The 17,585-nt window shown below is 33.9% G+C and overlaps 1 protein-coding gene across 1 annotated transcript; it reads left to right on the forward strand.

The window, feature by feature from the left end:
- Window positions 1-827: 827 nt before the first annotated feature.
- On the forward strand, window positions 828-15,455 carry LOC117176331 (putative sugar lactone lactonase YvrE). Its single transcript, XM_033366570.1, has 5 exons — window positions 828-939; window positions 7,589-7,813; window positions 11,562-11,801; window positions 14,484-14,602; window positions 15,102-15,455. Exons 1-5 carry the CDS (start codon window positions 828-830, stop codon window positions 15,453-15,455), a joined length of 1,050 nt encoding a protein of 349 aa, XP_033222461.1.
- The last annotated feature ends 2,130 nt before the right edge of the window (window positions 15,456-17,585 follow it).

The raw sequence follows: 17,585 nt of genomic DNA on the forward strand, positions 1-17,585 counted from the left end.
CACCTCGCCCGTGAGCCACTTCTACGACCTGTCTCTTGCCGTGGGAATGGAGTGCTGAGTGGAGAGGGAAGATTTCCTGAGACTTCCCTCTCTCCTTAAAGTCGTGTCTAGTAGGTCGACTCAGACCGATCGCACTGAAAAATCTCACTTTTCAGAGTAAGACCCCTTTCAGCGGCGCACCTCAAATATAGAGAATTAAAAAGTGCATCTTTTTTTCACAAGCGATTTTTTGGTTGCATTCCTTGTTTTGTTTTTGAAAAAGAAATTTTATTTGTCGATTTTTTTTATTTTGAATGAAACCAAATATTGCTTGAGGAAAAACGTCTCCCAATACTGCTTCCCGTATCTGTTTTTTACGATTTTTTCATACTTCAACTCATACGAAGAATTTTGATAGCAGAAGCTTGGAAAATGCGATATTTTTTTCGGATTGAATTATTATAAAAAATCACAATATTTTTAAAATATTTTCTTACACCAACGGAAACGGAAAAGACTCCCCTATGCTTTCAAAAAAATTGAAAATTGTATTAAGAATTGGCGACTTTATTGGGAGTTGATTCGAAAAAAACACGGTTTTTCAACGAAAAAAGTGATTTTTTAACGAAACAAGCAACGAAACCAAAAAACCTCATCAGAAAAAAGATGCAGTTTTTAATTCTCTGTATTGTCTAATTTTTTGTACAAGAATTTTCAAAAAAAATTTCCCCACTTTCATGACTTGGACATTACACTGAAACTGCGCTTATATCCGCCATCCGAGAACGTAAACATTCACTTATATCCTTTGGGAGGGGACCCCAACAATTCTGCTCAGCGAAGGGGGAATGGCCGCGCTGCGCTCTGATTGGCTTGTTTGTCACGTGGTGCTGCGAGGTGGTGGATACAAAGCGGATATAAATGAGAGTTCTGCAGAGAAACAAGCGCGAGAGGATATAAGTGAGAGCGTCTATAAACGGGGTTTCACTACAGTTTTACTCGTTTCGAGCGTTCGCCTTGTTATTACATTCTGGCCATCAATTAAAAAAGATTTCGTCTCTCAGGCGTGAAGAGCTTGTCGAAGCATGGGGATATACAGAAGTTGCATTCTGGCGTGGCGGCCAAGTCTTCTTCATAGACACCTATCTTGAGAATCTCTGTTCTTATCATACTGAGGAGAGACACGTAACATGCGTTCATATAGGTAACCAAATACTTCTTTTTTCTTTCCTACTGGAATTATCTTCAATCGTGCGAATTTGTAAGGTTTCGCAGCCCTGGGCAGAAATACTCATAATTTCCTTGTTTTAAACAAATTATTGATTTTTTTAATAATAGATTAAATTGCACCGAAAAATTAATTTTCTACCGAAAAAGGTTAATTTTGAGTCAAATAGTTAAAATTTCTGTTAAGAAAATTAATTTCAAATTTTATGAAGCAAGTTATTTACAAAACAGTTAAATCTTAAAACAAAATAGATTAAGGTTCAACGAATAGTCAAATTTTTATATTTTCCAAAAGAACTTAAAAAATTAAGTAGTGCAATTATGATTTAAAAGATTAATTTTCAATGTAAACAAGGAATTCTTGATAAATTTGTTAAATTTTTAACCAAAGGAATCAATGTCCACACTAGAAGATGATTCTTAAACAACAATATTAATTTTCAACCTAAAAAAATTGATTTTTTACTGAAGAACGTGAATTTGAAACAATACAGTTGAAAATGTATCAAGAAATGATGGATTTTGAACAAAAACTGTAAAGTTTATATTTTCAGTAAAAATTATTGTTCAGTAAAAAACAGATTTGAAAAAAATGTTTCACCAATCACCAAATAAATGAATTTTGGAGCAAAAACGTTAATTTGCAATCGACAAGACTAATTTTCTACTGAAGAAGAGGCAGTTTATCCAAAAACATGAATTTTCCAAAAAATAGTTAAATTTTCAAATAAAAAAAAAATTTTAAACAAAAAGATAAATTGTATTACGCGCCTCCTCCTCAAGATCAACTTATTGTGCCCCGACTTCGCGCTGGTTTGTCAAATTTTGAAGTCAAAATAAAAATATATGACACACCCGCGCTCACCTGGACTGTCATTCTCTTTTCCGTGCTGAAAAGTGTTACATGGTCCGAGATGGGAAAAAGAATTGAAATTTTTTTACGGAAAATCAATTTTTTACGAAGCTTAAAAAAGGGCTTGAATCATAGACAAGAAAACTAATACGTCCGAAAAAACATCGCCGTCGTCGATTTTTTCTCATTTTTTTATATTCATCTTCAAGTTCTTCAGGTATATATCAAGCTTTTCGGGCTGTTTTTTTAATTAAAATAATGCACACACAAATTTGTTGACAATAATTGTTGTTTGTTTATTTTCTGCATAAAGCAAAAGCAATATTGTTCTTTGGAGTAAAAATATCAGTGTCAGATACAAAATAAGCCATAGAAGATATGAAAAATAAGCTTACTATACGATATTATGCAACTAATACTACCAGTGAATAATAAATACTATGCCGGTTGCAATTTTACAATCAACAGATCAAAGCCAAAAGATCCAAAAAATATACAGTAAAACTACGCGGTGCTGAGTCATTCAGCCGATACTCCAAGAATCAGAAAAGCACAGTTAAATATGATACACTGTTTTTATTTCAGCTAAACTAATTACTTTAAACAGCAAATCTTATTAATCCATTAAAAAATCAGACAGCATAATTTTTTATTACGCCTGAGGCTAAAATAGCGGCAAGACCATTTCGATGGCGTCAGCGACGCCGGCTAGGCGGAGCAAGGAAACGACATGGCGGTACCGGAATATACGAAATTCCTGATTCCTTTACACGCAACAGCAAAATATGAGATTGGGCACCATGGCGTGCTTGGAGTCTCGATAGGGTCCTCGTATCTTTCAGTTAAAACAAACTCCAGCAAACTCAAGCTCAACTAAATGTCCCAGGATCAAGTCCCATGGTAAAGACACAAGCAACCGCGAATAATTCCAAACCTCCCAGTGGAAGTGAGGCTGATTTTACCTTAATTGAATTCTCACACTGACTCTGCGTTAAGACATAAATAAAAAAAACCGAAGTCCTTGGAATTCGCGGTAGCGATTCCCCTCTGCGTAGAGCTGCTGACCGACCAGGCTCTGGCCACTCATATAGGCGACTTTGAAGGTAATCACACGTTAGGTAGCTTGAACCGGCATTGGGGTTATTTTACTGTGGTTCAAATGAAAATGCAAATCAACTGTTTATACGACCTTCAATTTCTTCGTGAACCACACTTTCATGAATAAATTCATGAAAAAACAAATAGAAATACATAAACAATTATTAATGATTTTCTGTTTGTGATTGCTTTCTTCATCTCCTTTACATTTTCAAGTTAATTATCTAAAAACTATCTGGAAGGAATGTGACGTCATGATTTATCTTATCTTAGGGATCGGAGTATACGCTAGATGGCGTCGATAATCCTTCATCTAGAAAGCATTGAGTGTCCACAGCCCAGGGACGCATCGAGAGGTTCGGCTGGATGTCCTGCACTCAGCCGAAAATTGTACTGACTGAAGCGCGCAGTGTACTGAATGCGTACTAAAATAGTTTTGGGCGGGAAATTTTAAAATCATATAAGCATATTCTTCTTTATTATGAAACTGCCGGCTTTTAACAAATATAATTTTGAAGCAAAGAAGTTGGAGACTGAAAAATTAAATTCTGAATAAAAATGATCTTATGAACTATAAGTCAACTCAAAGTGAGATTAAATTTTTTCATTTTTGTTCTTGATGTCACCTTATAATACATTAATAGTATAACATAATGTTGACACTTTTTTGCAAAATATGATCTAGTATTAATACTCAAAAAGAAGAATGGAACAAAAAAATGCAATTTATAATATAGTAAAAAATAAGAGTATTTATGATTAATTTGTGTGTTCGGAACTTTGCCAGAAGTCATTGAGCTCTTTGGATGACTCAACTCCAGTTTTTTTAGGGCAGAATTGAAGGAAATCGTTAGGATCAATTCGAGATCTTTTGCTGCGGTTGTTTGTTCCGTCTTTTTGCAGGTCTGCATTTGCTGACATGAAAAGGACGCAAGCAGCCAACGGAAAAGAAATATGAACGTGAGTGACGTCAGTAGTGGGAACCCGATGCCGTGAAGCGTGAATATGTTCGGATTCCAACGGACCTCTCTTTTTAAACTTATATGACAGAAAGAGACATCCGTTTAAATTTGAGAATTTTCACGGCATCGGAGTTGCACGGCTGACGTCATTCAGGTCATATTTCTTTCCTGTTGGCTGCTTGGGTCCTTTTGCTGTCTGCTATATATCTTTCCGACCAATTATAATAATTCGTCTTCTTGGATGAAAATTCCAGATTGGCTGAAAAATAAGAAATGAATGTCGTCCGCCTGCTTTGTACTGCAATGTACTGACATTTAAAAATGTACTAACTCGATTGTACTGAATTTGATAAGTGGTACTTTCGTACTGCAAAGTTTGAAAATGTACTGTTTCAGTACAATTGTACTGCAAAATGCATCCCTGCCACAGCCTGTGAACGACTGAGAGCTTGGCTTATACGTAGTCGAGCGCGTTATCTCGCCTCCATTTAGGATGAGTCCCCACCAGTCAGGGCGGATTGGTTGTTTCATTTGTGCTGCGATGTGATTGCTGCTATATGCCGCTCCCCTAATTTTTTGCTATACCGGCAAAACGAAAGGAGGTGCAGGGGCGGCTCTATTAAAGGGAAGAATCAGACCTGATTCGCATCCCACCGCAGGAGTCTTGAAGATTCTGGCGTCTCGGCCAGTGCTGTAGCCTCAAGGTTTCTTTTAGGGGATGTAAGGACTTCATCCCACAAAGGGATTACTGGTGCAGCCTAAGGTATAGCTCCAGGCTACTTAGTTTATTCCCAAAGCCTAGAGATAATAACCCGGCATATTCAGTACACAAAAAAAACCTCAATATGTGTTAAAGAAGACATAATTTCTGAAAAATCAAAAACATATACAGTATTTATAACTTTTATAAAAGTTCCCTAACATGTAAACTTTTTTAAATAGCGCATTTCTACTGCATTTCGCTTTAAACATTGCTTATTATAATAATAAAAGTACATGAAATCACTCACTAACCTGAAAACTTTATTCATTTCTAAAATATATCTATGAAAATAAGTTATCTTTCAGAAGTTTATTTATATTTGAATCGAAAATTAGGCAGGCATGACAATAATTAAACAAGCATGTATTTTTTATCATGCTATAACTTCAAACATATGAAAATATAATATTGTGATGTGTTTTTAATTTTTTTTTTATCAAGTCGGCTTTAACTTATATTAAGGCCTTTTTTGTCTGCAGTGCTCAGGAAATATGATACGTCACTAAAACTGAAAATAAAATTTGTTTGGTGAAATTTATTAGAAAAATATAATTTCTGCTTCATAAAACTAATAAAAACTGTAATTTTTCAAACTTTTTCTAAAATTTTAATCGTTGCCCGATTTCAAAGATTTTCAACATTTAGGTCTTTTTTTATGCCAAACTACAGAGTCTAAACCAAAAAAGCACCACTTTGGAGTTATTTTTCCGAAAATATACACAATAACTTGAAAATAAAAATAAAAATTGAGTTTATTGAACAATCCCTTCAGCGATTTTTTCTGTTTGGTGTTACAATATTCGTAAGGCATCACTGTATTGATTTTTGAAAAAAACTAGAGGTTAATATATCAATTGTGAAATTATATGCATTCTTCAGCTGAAAATTTTAATTTTATTGAATTTTATTAATAACTATTGATAGAGCATTCTGCATTCTTAAAACAATTTCTTTTAACGAAATACGACATCCAGGAAAAAATAATTGCAATGTAGTAGTAAACTTTTTAAATTAATTTTTAAAACAGTTTTCAAAAAACATTGCAGTCCCATGAAAAATGAACGGCAGTAAAAATATCATATTATAAAAAACTTTATAGGTAAATAATTATTCAAGCAATCTTTGGAAAATGTTCATTCCCTCATCGACGAAAAGTTTATTTTAAAAGGTAAATAATTTTTGTTACTTTGACACAAATAATTATTATGATAACAAACAATTTGTTACATATTTTCACGCATTCCTTAGCTACAATATTTAAATTTCAAAGCAGAATTATATAACTACAGTGTTTTTTTGTTGCTAAATTTCTTTTCCACTACAGTGTGATTTTTACAAAGCAACATTTACATCTAAGAAATCAAGGAAAATTGTTTTTGGGTGCAATCTTCCCCAAAAATCTCTATTTTTACTATTGCGAAACAAATTTTCATCAACTTTTCATTAATATCAGGAAGAGACCAGTTTTTAAAGAATATTTTAATAATTATTTCGCAAGCAATTTTTTTTCAATTTGGCATTTTTACTATATTGCGACTTTCAAGAGAAAAAAATTTCACTTTCATAGATATAATTCCTCATCATAACAGAAAAATTCATTAATTAACACTATTTTTCTTAAACGCAAAAAGCTGGGTTTAGGGGTTTCAATAAAAAAATAGATTAGATATACGTCACTAAAAAATAATGTTAACAGAGTTCTTCAACTGCAGTATATTCTGAAACTTAAAAAAAATTTTGTTCATAAATCATGACACACAATTTTGTTACTAAAATATGATTTTTTTCATTATTTGTTCTTCGTTCAATTATTTTTTTTTTAAAGAAAAATACTTTGAATTTTAAAACAGCACACCTGAAAAAATTAATGTACTTTTCACAGATTTGAGAAAACTCACTGATAAGGGTCACCATTTTTGCCAAAACGTTTGAAACAACTCAATTTTTTTAAATTCACCTGACTCTAAAGCTGAAAAAAAACATAAAAAATTTCTACAAAATTTAGTTTTGAGGGTACATACCATCCCCTATGGATTATCAAGTTAATGTTATTTTAAATAATATTCTCTTTTAATAGTTTTCGAAAGTTTCATGTTTATTTACATTTTCAGAAACTTTACCAACGAAAAAACAATAGAAATTTTTTTAAAACACTTCATTTACGCAATGGGGATCTTCTGAAAATTTAATGTTCCTATCTAAATTATTGAAATTCTACCTATATTTAGGATTATGTTCTCAAACTTGTCAAAATGTCTGGGATTTTGTCGGCCTAATAGCATTTTTTATTGAGGAATAGGCGTGGAAATAGGGAGGAAATGGGTAAGTTGAAAGATAAAGGAATTATCTTTATAAGGGACCTTCATCGAGAGCCTGAAGTAACGTCTAATCCAGTGAGGATTATTGTCGTTGCGCAGTGGAAGGGAAAGTGTACGCAGGTAGCCGTGCGGGAAAAGACGACCGCCTGAATAAATTGTGGTAGTGAAGGGAAATGTGGGGGAAAGAGATAAGGAAGAAGTTTGGGAAAAGAGTAGTAGCGAAGATTAAAGTTTGGGAGAGGATAGTTATTATATTTAAGAAGAGTATGGAAGGTAAAGTTTCAGGGAGGGGGTTTAAACTATTTATTTACGTCGTAATAGGTTACGAGCCCTTTTTTGGGCCTAAGGACCTACTTCCGCTTATCACTAACAATAAATTCTCTCCTAGGACAAGGTCTTCTGTCTTTTGCTGTACCTGTAAAACACCATCCCGACAAATTTGTGGTGGGTTGCGGTACAAACATTTTAATTATCAAATGGGATAGTTCCACTCATGCGGGATCTTGTCGGCATTATTTCTTAAAATCGCCGCACCAACCTCCTCATGACCCCCTCCCCGAAGGCAACAGAGTGAGTTTTGGAACTGTCGATAGTTCGGAAAAACTATGGTTTGGTAAATAAAAACTTTTGAATTTTACTTTAGATTTTAAATTTAATTAACAAAAAACATGAAATGCAATATTACAATATTTACAGTTTTCTTACACCTACTTGTTCCCCTGTTTACAACCTTTCCTTTTCCATTCCTCTTCCTCCTTCCTTCTCTTCTTTATCTTCTTCCCCAACACCCCCTTCACCCGTGCTACTGTCCTTTTGTCCCCCCTTTCATGCAACAATACCTTCATGCTTATCCCACTCCTTTCCACCTCTTCACATTCTTCCAACCAGTGCTTAACTTTTGCATCCCCCTTCCCGCACAATTCACACATTCTCTTCTTTCTAGAAAGCCAGAACCTACTAAAATTATCTATGCAATCGCATGGAATTCTCGCTATGAGTTCCTAAATTCCTTGCTCTCATTTCTCCCATAAATATCACGCTCTCTACCTTGGCATAATCTATACATATTTCCCTTTAAACATTGACTCTCCTATTCTCCCCTATTCTTCTGCCTTCTCTTTCTCCATGCCATTCTTTTGAACTAACTTATATACCTTCCTTCCTTTCTCGTTCATCGTTCTCACTACATCCATCTGCAATCAATTCGTTTTAAAATACCTTTTCCTTTCAATATTCATCTTTGCACCCATACGTCTTTTCTTCTGCTCCCCCCAACACTCCTTAACGAACTGATAACTTCCTGTTATAATCCCTAAACTCGTGCTTTCTGTCTGCCTTCTGACAATATAGTTCGGCGTTTTCCTTGCTAACCTTAGTGTCCACTTGACATACCTCTCCTGTATCTTATTTACCTCCTCACTTACCTCTACTCCGTAAAATAAAAAACTCATCACTGGAGAATTAAAAAATTCATTCTTCTCACAAAATCATCTATGAACAACATTTTTCCCATCCCTTAAACCAGCCTCATCACCACATTTGCCCTTCTTACCCTCTTTTTTATATGAACCCCACTTTCCCATTCCATTGCAACAGAAAACCCTGGTACACAAAGTCTTTCACCTCCTGTACCTTTTCCCCCTTCCACTTTCACTTCCCGTTCTTATCTCTCCCACCTCCTTTCCTGCACACCATAAACTTCGACTTGTCCGCATTTAACTCTAACCTATTTTTGTCTAAGTATCTTCTCAACCTTTTTACCATTTTCTTTAAATCATCTTTGCTCTTTGCTAGCAGCACTATGTCATCTGCATATGTAAGTAACCATATCCTGACTTCTCCTACCACTCCGGCACCCTTTTTGGTTAGTTCTCTATTCACAACGTGCTACAAAACGTAAATATTTTCAATAGTACTCCTTCCCTTCCTAAAGCCCGTCTGCGTCTCTGGCAATTTTCCTTTCCCCTTAACATCCTTGCGCATCCTATCTGTCAACACCATCGCTTATATTTTGTACGCAGTATTCATTAGCGTAATTTCTCTATTTTTTTTTCCTGCCTCTACATATCCCCTTTCTTATACAGTGGTACGATCAACCCCTCCCTCCATACTCTGGGAAACCCTCCCCCTATATCCTTTTTCAACTTCCCTCTTCAGTGTCTATCTTACATCTTGTGTGCCACATAGCCACGCTTCGTTCTCTACACCGTCCAGCCCTGCTGTCTTAGATTTTTTTAACTTTCTTATTTGCTTCTCTATCTCCTCGTCATTCAGCTCCTCTCCATCTACCTCACTCATTTTTCTAATCCCTAATTTCTCTTTCGCGTATCTGATCCCTGAAATGAGTCCTTAAAAAATGTCCTCCATTGGTCGCTCCCTATCTTCTCACTTATCTACACCCTAAGTTTCCTAAACCTAATAATTATCTTCCACACGTCCTCTTCTACCTTAGCACTTCTCGACTCTTCATTCTGCTCTTTTTCCTTGTCCTGCTCTCTTTTCTTACACATCACCCCAAACTTCTTCCTCATTTCTACATACTCCTCTCTTTTCACGGTTTCTTCCTTCGACTTCCTGTACTTCTTTTTCACCTTTCTCTTCATCATTGTACATTCCCTATCCGACCACGGCTTCACCATTCCTTTCTTCTCTTCCTAAATACCTTCTTTTGCACACAACCTTTCACTTTCTCTTTTAGAACCTCCCATATATTGTTCACCGACTCCCCCTCAAAGCTTAAGTTATCCAACTGCTCCTGATACTTCTCTATCGCATCTCTTGTCCATGACACTATCACCGATAAACTCTCCTGTTATTTATTCTTTTATCCTTCGATTTTCTTTCGGAGCTCTCCCCTCCCCGGTACTGGCCCCCTCCCCCCAATTCTCGCATTGAAGCCATCCCCCCAGTACCACCATACCCTCATTTTTCTCCCCTGATACGTTTTCCACCCTTTCTTCAATCCTCACCATCCGACTCTTATTTTGAATATTTATTTATGTATACATTCAGTTTATTATACTGAGACTTTTTTTTTTAAATTGCTTTTTATACGAAAATACCGATTCTCCAAATTGTGGTTGGTCTACAATAGCTGAAATAAGCGAGGGTTTACTGTAGTACCATTTCTAACTCAAAATAATAATTTAAACTAAAAAATAGAATAGTTATATTTCTAGTGAAATAAAATAATTTTCAATTGAAACGGTGAATTTTGAAGCGATAATAACAATTTTCTAGCAAGTAGACAAATTTTTAACATAATACATGAAGTTGTCAACCAATACGTAGTATTTTGAACGAAAAAATATAAATTCGGAAAAATAGTACTGTTAATTTTTCAATTCAGAAACTGAATTATAATAAAAAAACGAGTATAAAAATTAATAGTTTAAATTTTCACCGACAAAGTCCAATCAGAAACCTAAAATTTGAATCTTAAAACAAGAGAATCACAAAAGACGAATTTTAAAGAAAAGACGTCAATTTTTAACTGATGATTTGAATTTTCGAAAGGTAAGATATAAACTTCAAAAGAATAATAGAAATTTCAGTTATGAAAATGAAAAGTGACACCAAAGTTAATCTATTTTTTGGACCTCCCTATCGACCTGGGAAAAATACATAAATATGTTACAGGCATCAAATTGCTCGTCATAGAAAATAAAAATGAGCTTCACTTTTCCTTATTTGAAGATGGCAAGAAGTTACCCCTATTTAAGTGTTTATAAAACCCGCAAAACATCAAAAAATATAAAATACTAATAATTATTACATTTTTTTCACATTAACCTCCTATCGATCAAGAAAATACGTGATTTTACTTTTCAAAGCTTACTTTATAGAAAAAATAAATAAAAAATGATTTTATAATTACTGGTATTTTCTATTTTTAATTTTTTGGGGGTTTTTCTCAACACCCAAATAGGGATAGTTTTTTTAAATTGGTAAAAAACGAAAAGCGATGCACACGTTTGTTTTCGATGACGAGTAATTTGATAACCGCAACATATTTTTATAATTTTTCTCAAGTTATTTAGTAAGGTCCATAGAATAGGGTAAAAACAGCCTCTTTTGGCGGTACTCTTTTCAACCAAGATTAATTTTTCACCGAAAAAGACGAATTCCCGATAACGTACAAGAATTGTTAACTAAAAGAAGATTAGTTTTAAAAAAATGGAATTTTTTTATTTTCCGTGCAGAAAATTAAACTTGAAAGACTGCGAGAATACTGTTCTCATTAAGAATTACACTTAGATTATAAAGGATTACTATTTCACGTAACCGATTGGCTCAGCGAATTACCAGAGTTGTTTCCCGTCGGTTAATTATTATATTTCAAATAATATATTATATTTAAGCGACGACAAACGATAATCCGGAGTATAGTACACTGAATTTGGGAAGTGTGTACTATTTAGATCAGAATACGATTCTTGAAAAAAAAATTTCTGCACTTCCTTCGGTCACTGGTGGATTTGTAGGAGACCATACTTTCACTGAAGGCAGTGAACATTCACCGCCTGACAGAATTTATTACGCCGATACTCTGAACCACGAAATCATAGGATATGACGTTACGATAGAACATGGAAGTCTTTGTAAGTATTTCTTAAAAAGTTTCCGACTATGTAATTTCCAAAAATTTCCAATCTAATTTTTTTCACGAAAAAAGACAATCCTTAACAAAATACATGAACTTTCATATAAAAATATAGATTTTTAACAAAAAATGGATAAGTTAAATTTTAAGTTTGAGGGAAAATTTTTAACAAAAACAAAACGAATTTCGAACAAAACAATTACATTTTCAACAAAAAAAGTGAAATTTGTACCTAAAAAGATATACTTTTAACAAAATACATAAATTTTTAGGCAAACAAAATAGTTAAAATTATAGTTGAACAAGTTAATTTTTAAACCAAAGAATATAAGTTTTAAACCACAATATGTGAGCAAAATATGTAAATTTCAAAACAAATAATTAGATCCTTATAAATAAGGGTTGACTTTTAACAAAAAATGGAATTTGTTACATTTTAAGTTGAAAACTAACATTCAATAAGAAAAATGAATTTTCAGCAAAACCACAAATTTTAAATACAGTAGATAAGAATAGATATTTCAGGTTACAAGCATGTAAAAAAATACGAATTTTGCCGACGTTTCTTGAACATTGTTGTTCTTATATATGCTCTCTATGATGCCTGTGAATGGCCAGAGCGCCCCACCGTGGGGACTGCTCAACCTGATTCCCCGATCAAGTCTTTTTTTTTAACCAAAAGGACGGAAAGCCGAATCGGACTGGTATTTTATCCATTGTCCCTATTGATGTTGTTGGGTTTTTTAAAGATTTTAATTGCTTCTCTATGATATTTTGGAAAGAGGTTGTATATTTTTGCGATGACTGTTGTTTTGTTAAATAAAAAGATACGTCCCGTTTCTGTATACTTCTTAGCTAGTGCTGATGGCCTGAAATCTTTTAGCTTGACTTTACTTTTATGGTCCATTATACGTTGGCTTACCGCTCTTTCGGTTTCTCCAATATAGACTTTTCCATAGGAACTAGGGATTTTATATATTCCGGGATCCCTAAGAAGGGCTTTTGTGTCTTTAGGGTTATTTAGTATTTGTCCTATTTTTGCATGTGATTTAAATCTGGTTTGGATGTTGTGTTTATTGAGACTTATTCCTATTTGTTCTGTGACATTTTATATGTAGGGTAGGATAGTGGTCGTTTTCTCTCTCTTTCTTTTGTAAGTTGTGTTGACTGGTTTTTTTCAGCGAACTTTCTAATTGCTTTGTCAATTTGTTTGCTTATGTAATGGTTGTGTAGTAGGATTTGTTTCACGTTTTGTAATTCCTTTTGCATGTAGGTATCTGTTTGTATGGGTGGCTTTTCTCTAAACTTCATGTGCTAATGTGACATCAGATCTTTTGTAAACTAATACTTCCTAGAAAGGCAATTTTCCGTCTTGTTCAATTTTCATGGTGAACTAAACATTAGGATTTAATCAATTGAGGAAATCGGAAAACTTATTTAGTTCATCTCGTCCACGTCGTCAGATGACAAAAGTGTCAGCAACGTAACGAAAACAAAATTCCGGTTTAAGCTTGGCTTAGTTGAAGAATTTAATATATATATGTTTCATCAAGATATTGGCTATTAAAGGTGAGATTGGGGGACCTGTTGCTGACCCTGAGGTTTGTTTGTAGAATTGGTTATTCAAAGAGAACTAGGTATTATTAAGACAGTGCAACATCAAGATATGAGCTCGGAAGGGAAGTTTGTAAAAGATTAAATAATATCAATTGTATCAGAGATTGCTACTTTTGAAAAGACAGATGCTATTTCGAAACCCACCATGATGTCTTGAGGTTCAATATGAATCTATTGTATCTTTGTGATAAATTCAAATGAGATTTCGACGTAAGTGATAGAGTTTCCTTTAAAAGGATTTAGTTTTATAGCGAAAAGAATGCTAAGCTGTGAGTTGGTGAGTTTATTGTGTCGATAATCGTTCTGAATGGAATGTTATCTTTGTGGATTTTTAGGAGCCCGTAAAGTTTGGAGATATGGGATTAGTAGGTATCAATTTATATATTATTTGGATGTCAAGTTTAAATTCTTTGAAAAAAGTTTTTGTTTTACTGACTATTGTTTTTGTAGGGTCCTTTTTAAGTATTGTGTATGTATCGTCAGTTAGAAGGTCCATGATTTTGTTGTTCTAGTCTTCTTTATTCATTATTATTGTTGAGTTTCCTTTTTCTGTGGGTAATATTACAATGTCTTCACTCTGATTGAGTTCTTTAATTACGTTTTGTTCCTGCTTTAATAAGTTTAAGGTGGGAACTTGAGCTTGGCCGTCCTTTCTCGTATGTCATTCACTTTTTCGAGTGGATGGGTATATATTGTGGCTGCACAATTGCTGATGATTTTCTCTTTCGGAATTTTGGAAGGAGCTACTACAAAACTATCTCTTTCAGATAAGGCTGAAATTATTTTATTTCTGAGAGGATGGTTAGAGACATTTTTTACTGTAATCAGGTTTTTTTCTGCTAATCAGGTTCGACCAGTCCCCATGGTGGGGCGTTCTGGTCAATCATGGGCTATCATAGGCACTAAATCTGCTATTTTAATACCGTAGTTAATTTTTAAGAAAATAGTTATATAACATCAATTTTCAAACCAGAAGAATAGTTTACTATTGCAAAATTCGAAAGTTCAATTAAGTAGTTGACTCTTTACTATTTTATAATTTAACTCTTTGCAATATCACTAGTTTTAGAAAGAAGAGAAGTAGTGTTTAACTTTCTACAACATGGAGTACGAGGCTCTCCGGGTCGTATCGCAATTGACACAGGAGGTTCGCTCTGGGTACCTCTTCTTGGAGGTGGTGGAGTAAGGATTCATTTTCTTTCTAAGGGGTAACCCCACTGTAAAATTTAAAAAAAAATCGATTTTTTGCTTAAAAGGTGTTTTCCGCTCTTAAAAATAATATAGACAAAGATAAAGGGTGGAAAAAATTTCTAAATGATCAAATCTTCAATTGTTCTACCACGCCTGTTGGGTATGTCTGGGTGACTTTAGATTACTTAGTTTTTTTATCCGGGACCAAAATTGCAGGAGTTAGGTTTTCGGTTGTAGACACCTTACAAAATAAGGCGACGACAGAGAAATTCTGCGCAGCCGCCATTTTGCCATTAACGAATTTGAAGAAAATAACCTCTGTGCTGTATTCTTTGTATTATAAATCCCATTGTACAAGATTTTGATTGATCTCTTTATTGAGCCAAAAAAATTCCAGAAACATTCCTATTTTTTGTAATCTACAGTAGTTTAACCCCTTAAGATATTTCCAGAAATCGAACTTTGAATAAAAACTTTCGTATTTTCCCAGGTGATTGAATTTAATCCAATTCAGCAAAGGGTGGTTCAGTTTATTCGAATACCTGCAGCCCAAGTCGGAGCCTGCACTTTCGGAGGTCATAACTGGGAGACTTTATATGTATCAACAATAAGATATGAATTCAAAGAACCTCATGGACAACGTCCACCACGCGATAAGGGTGGTCATCTCTACGCTATTCACGGTCTTGGCGTGAGAGGAGTACCTACAAGCGAGTACATCTTGAATAAACGTGTACTATTTGAAGCCTTTGCATTTTTAGATAATTACAGGCCCAATTATCGTCGGAGAAGAGATTCCACAGTCAGGGGCTCTAGTGGTGAGGGAAATTCTGGTACGTTATAGTCATCATAGAGAGGATCAGGACATCTAGTCACCAGAAAAGTAGTTGCGGGACAAGTATTTGCGGGACTTCTAGTCACCGGGACATCTAGTCGCCGGGACATCTAGTCACCGGGACATCTAGTCGCCGGGACATCTAGTCGCCGGGACATCTAGTCGCCGGGACACCTAGTCGCCGGGACATCTAGTCGCCGGGACACCTAGTCACCAGCACTTTCAGTCGTAAAAACGTTATGTTATAAATCATAAGAAAATACACATATGATACTATGAAAATTCAACACCATTATATCTATATATATATATTTTTTTAATTTGTTCCACTATAAAGATATGTATGGGTGGTACATAAAAATCTTTTTTTAAATATTTTTTGACTGGCGTATCGCAACAGTTTGTTTCTCTGGAAAAGAAATTGTTACTTTGTTTGTATTTTATTTTATATTGTTATGTTTTATTGTAGTTTCATTTTTCTAAAAGAATGTGAAAAAAAGTACAACTATATGAATCTACAGGAATTTGATGTATACTAAAAGTTACAAACGTTGATGAGAACGAAATTAAATCATTTTTTCTTAATTCTTTGTTGCCTACATCATTTAACAGTACAAAAATGACAATCAGTGCGAATTCTTTTAATTTTGGCAGGACCCCTGAAAACCACCCTTACGGTGTGCAAATATTTAATTTTAGAAATGACAGGTTTGATGGTCGATGTTTGAAAATTTAAAAACATAAAAAATCTTCTTATTTCATCCCACGAATTATAAGGTGGGTAAGAATTTTTGGCAGGGCTCCTAAATGACAAGTTTAGTGGCTGTGTTTGAAACTATGAATACATAAAAAATCTACTTATTTCATCACACGAATTACAAGGTAGGTGAGGATTTTTTTCAGGGCCCCTAAAACCACCCTTACGGTATGCAAACCTAAAATTTTAAAAATGAAACGTTTGATGGTCGATGTTTGAAAATTTCAAAACATAAAAAGTCTTATTTCATTCCATGGATTAGAAGGTAGGTGAGAATTTTTGGCGGGACCCTTAGAAACCACCCTCTCGGTATGCAAACCTAAAATGTAAAAAATGACACATTTTATGGTCGATGTTTAAAAATTGAAAAACCTGAAAATCCTTAGATTTCGCCCCACGATTTATAAGGTAGGCTAGAACTATTGGCAGGACCCCTAAAAACAACCCATACAATATACAGGCGGAAAATATTCAAAATGACAAATTTTATGTTCGATATTTTAAAATTTAAAAACATAAAAAAATTTCACCCCACGAATTATAGGTTAGGTGAGAGTTCTTGGCAGTACCACTAAACACACCATTCTAAATATACATAGTTTCATTTTCAGACCTTCGCTTAAAAGCTTTTCATTAATAAAACAGGTTAATTTTTAATTTGGCCAATTTGTGAAGATTTGATTGATTACTGTAAATTATTTGATGCAAAAATATTGTAAGTCAAAATAATTTAATTTCAAAAACTTTTTCAACCTGTACCTAAAAATTGAAAATGAACTATTGAAAATAGGGAGACCTCAAAATTTATATTTTCAAACTAAATCCTGTGAAATGTATAGAACATAGATTTAGAATAGAATTGTATAGAACAATAATCGTTCTTCTATTATTCTTTTTTTCCTCCTATTTATGTATGTTTCATAAAATTATAGTAGCAAAGAAATTATTAAAGAAACCTTGTTAAAAAATTTTCTTAAAAATATTTTTTATGGTGCCCAGGTTATAAATTTCTAATCTCATGCATTATATATTTTTAATAATTTGTATAAGTAAGGACAAACAATTTTTCTATTGCTTACAATAAATGATCAAAGGTACAATTATCCTCTTATATACGTCTCTTTATTTTTCCCCTGATTTTCTATCTCTTTTCTTAATTTATCTCAAACTTGTCCCTTTATAACCTATCGAGTTCTTTCCTTTTTTCTTCGATTTCTTTTTCGAACTTACTTATTTTTAAATTCTGATTTTTGAATTGCTGCTATTCTCATTTCCTATTCTTCAAATTACCTAATCTAGTGACGAATCGTTATCTTAAAGAGATGAAACTATCGCATTTTTGTCACCTTTCCCTGGACGAAATCTTCATCTGTTCGAAATGA

The sequence above is a fragment of the Belonocnema kinseyi genome, chromosome 7 (assembly GCF_010883055.1).
Source record: "Belonocnema kinseyi isolate 2016_QV_RU_SX_M_011 chromosome 7, B_treatae_v1, whole genome shotgun sequence".
Lineage (NCBI taxonomy): Eukaryota > Metazoa > Arthropoda > Insecta > Hymenoptera > Cynipidae > Belonocnema > Belonocnema kinseyi.

Excerpts from the sequence above, each read along its gene's own strand:
- LOC117176331 (XM_033366570.1), top strand. The coding sequence starts at position 828 with ATGGCCGCGCTGCGCTCTGATTGGCTTGTTTGTCACGTGGTGCTGCGA. Across the intron at positions 7,814-11,561 it reads TTCGGAAAAACTATGGTTTG|CGACGACAAACGATAATCCG; the intron begins GTAAATAAAAAC and ends ATTATATTTAAG. Across the intron at positions 11,802-14,483 it reads GATAGAACATGGAAGTCTTT|TTTTAGAAAGAAGAGAAGTA; the intron begins GTAAGTATTTCT and ends CAATATCACTAG.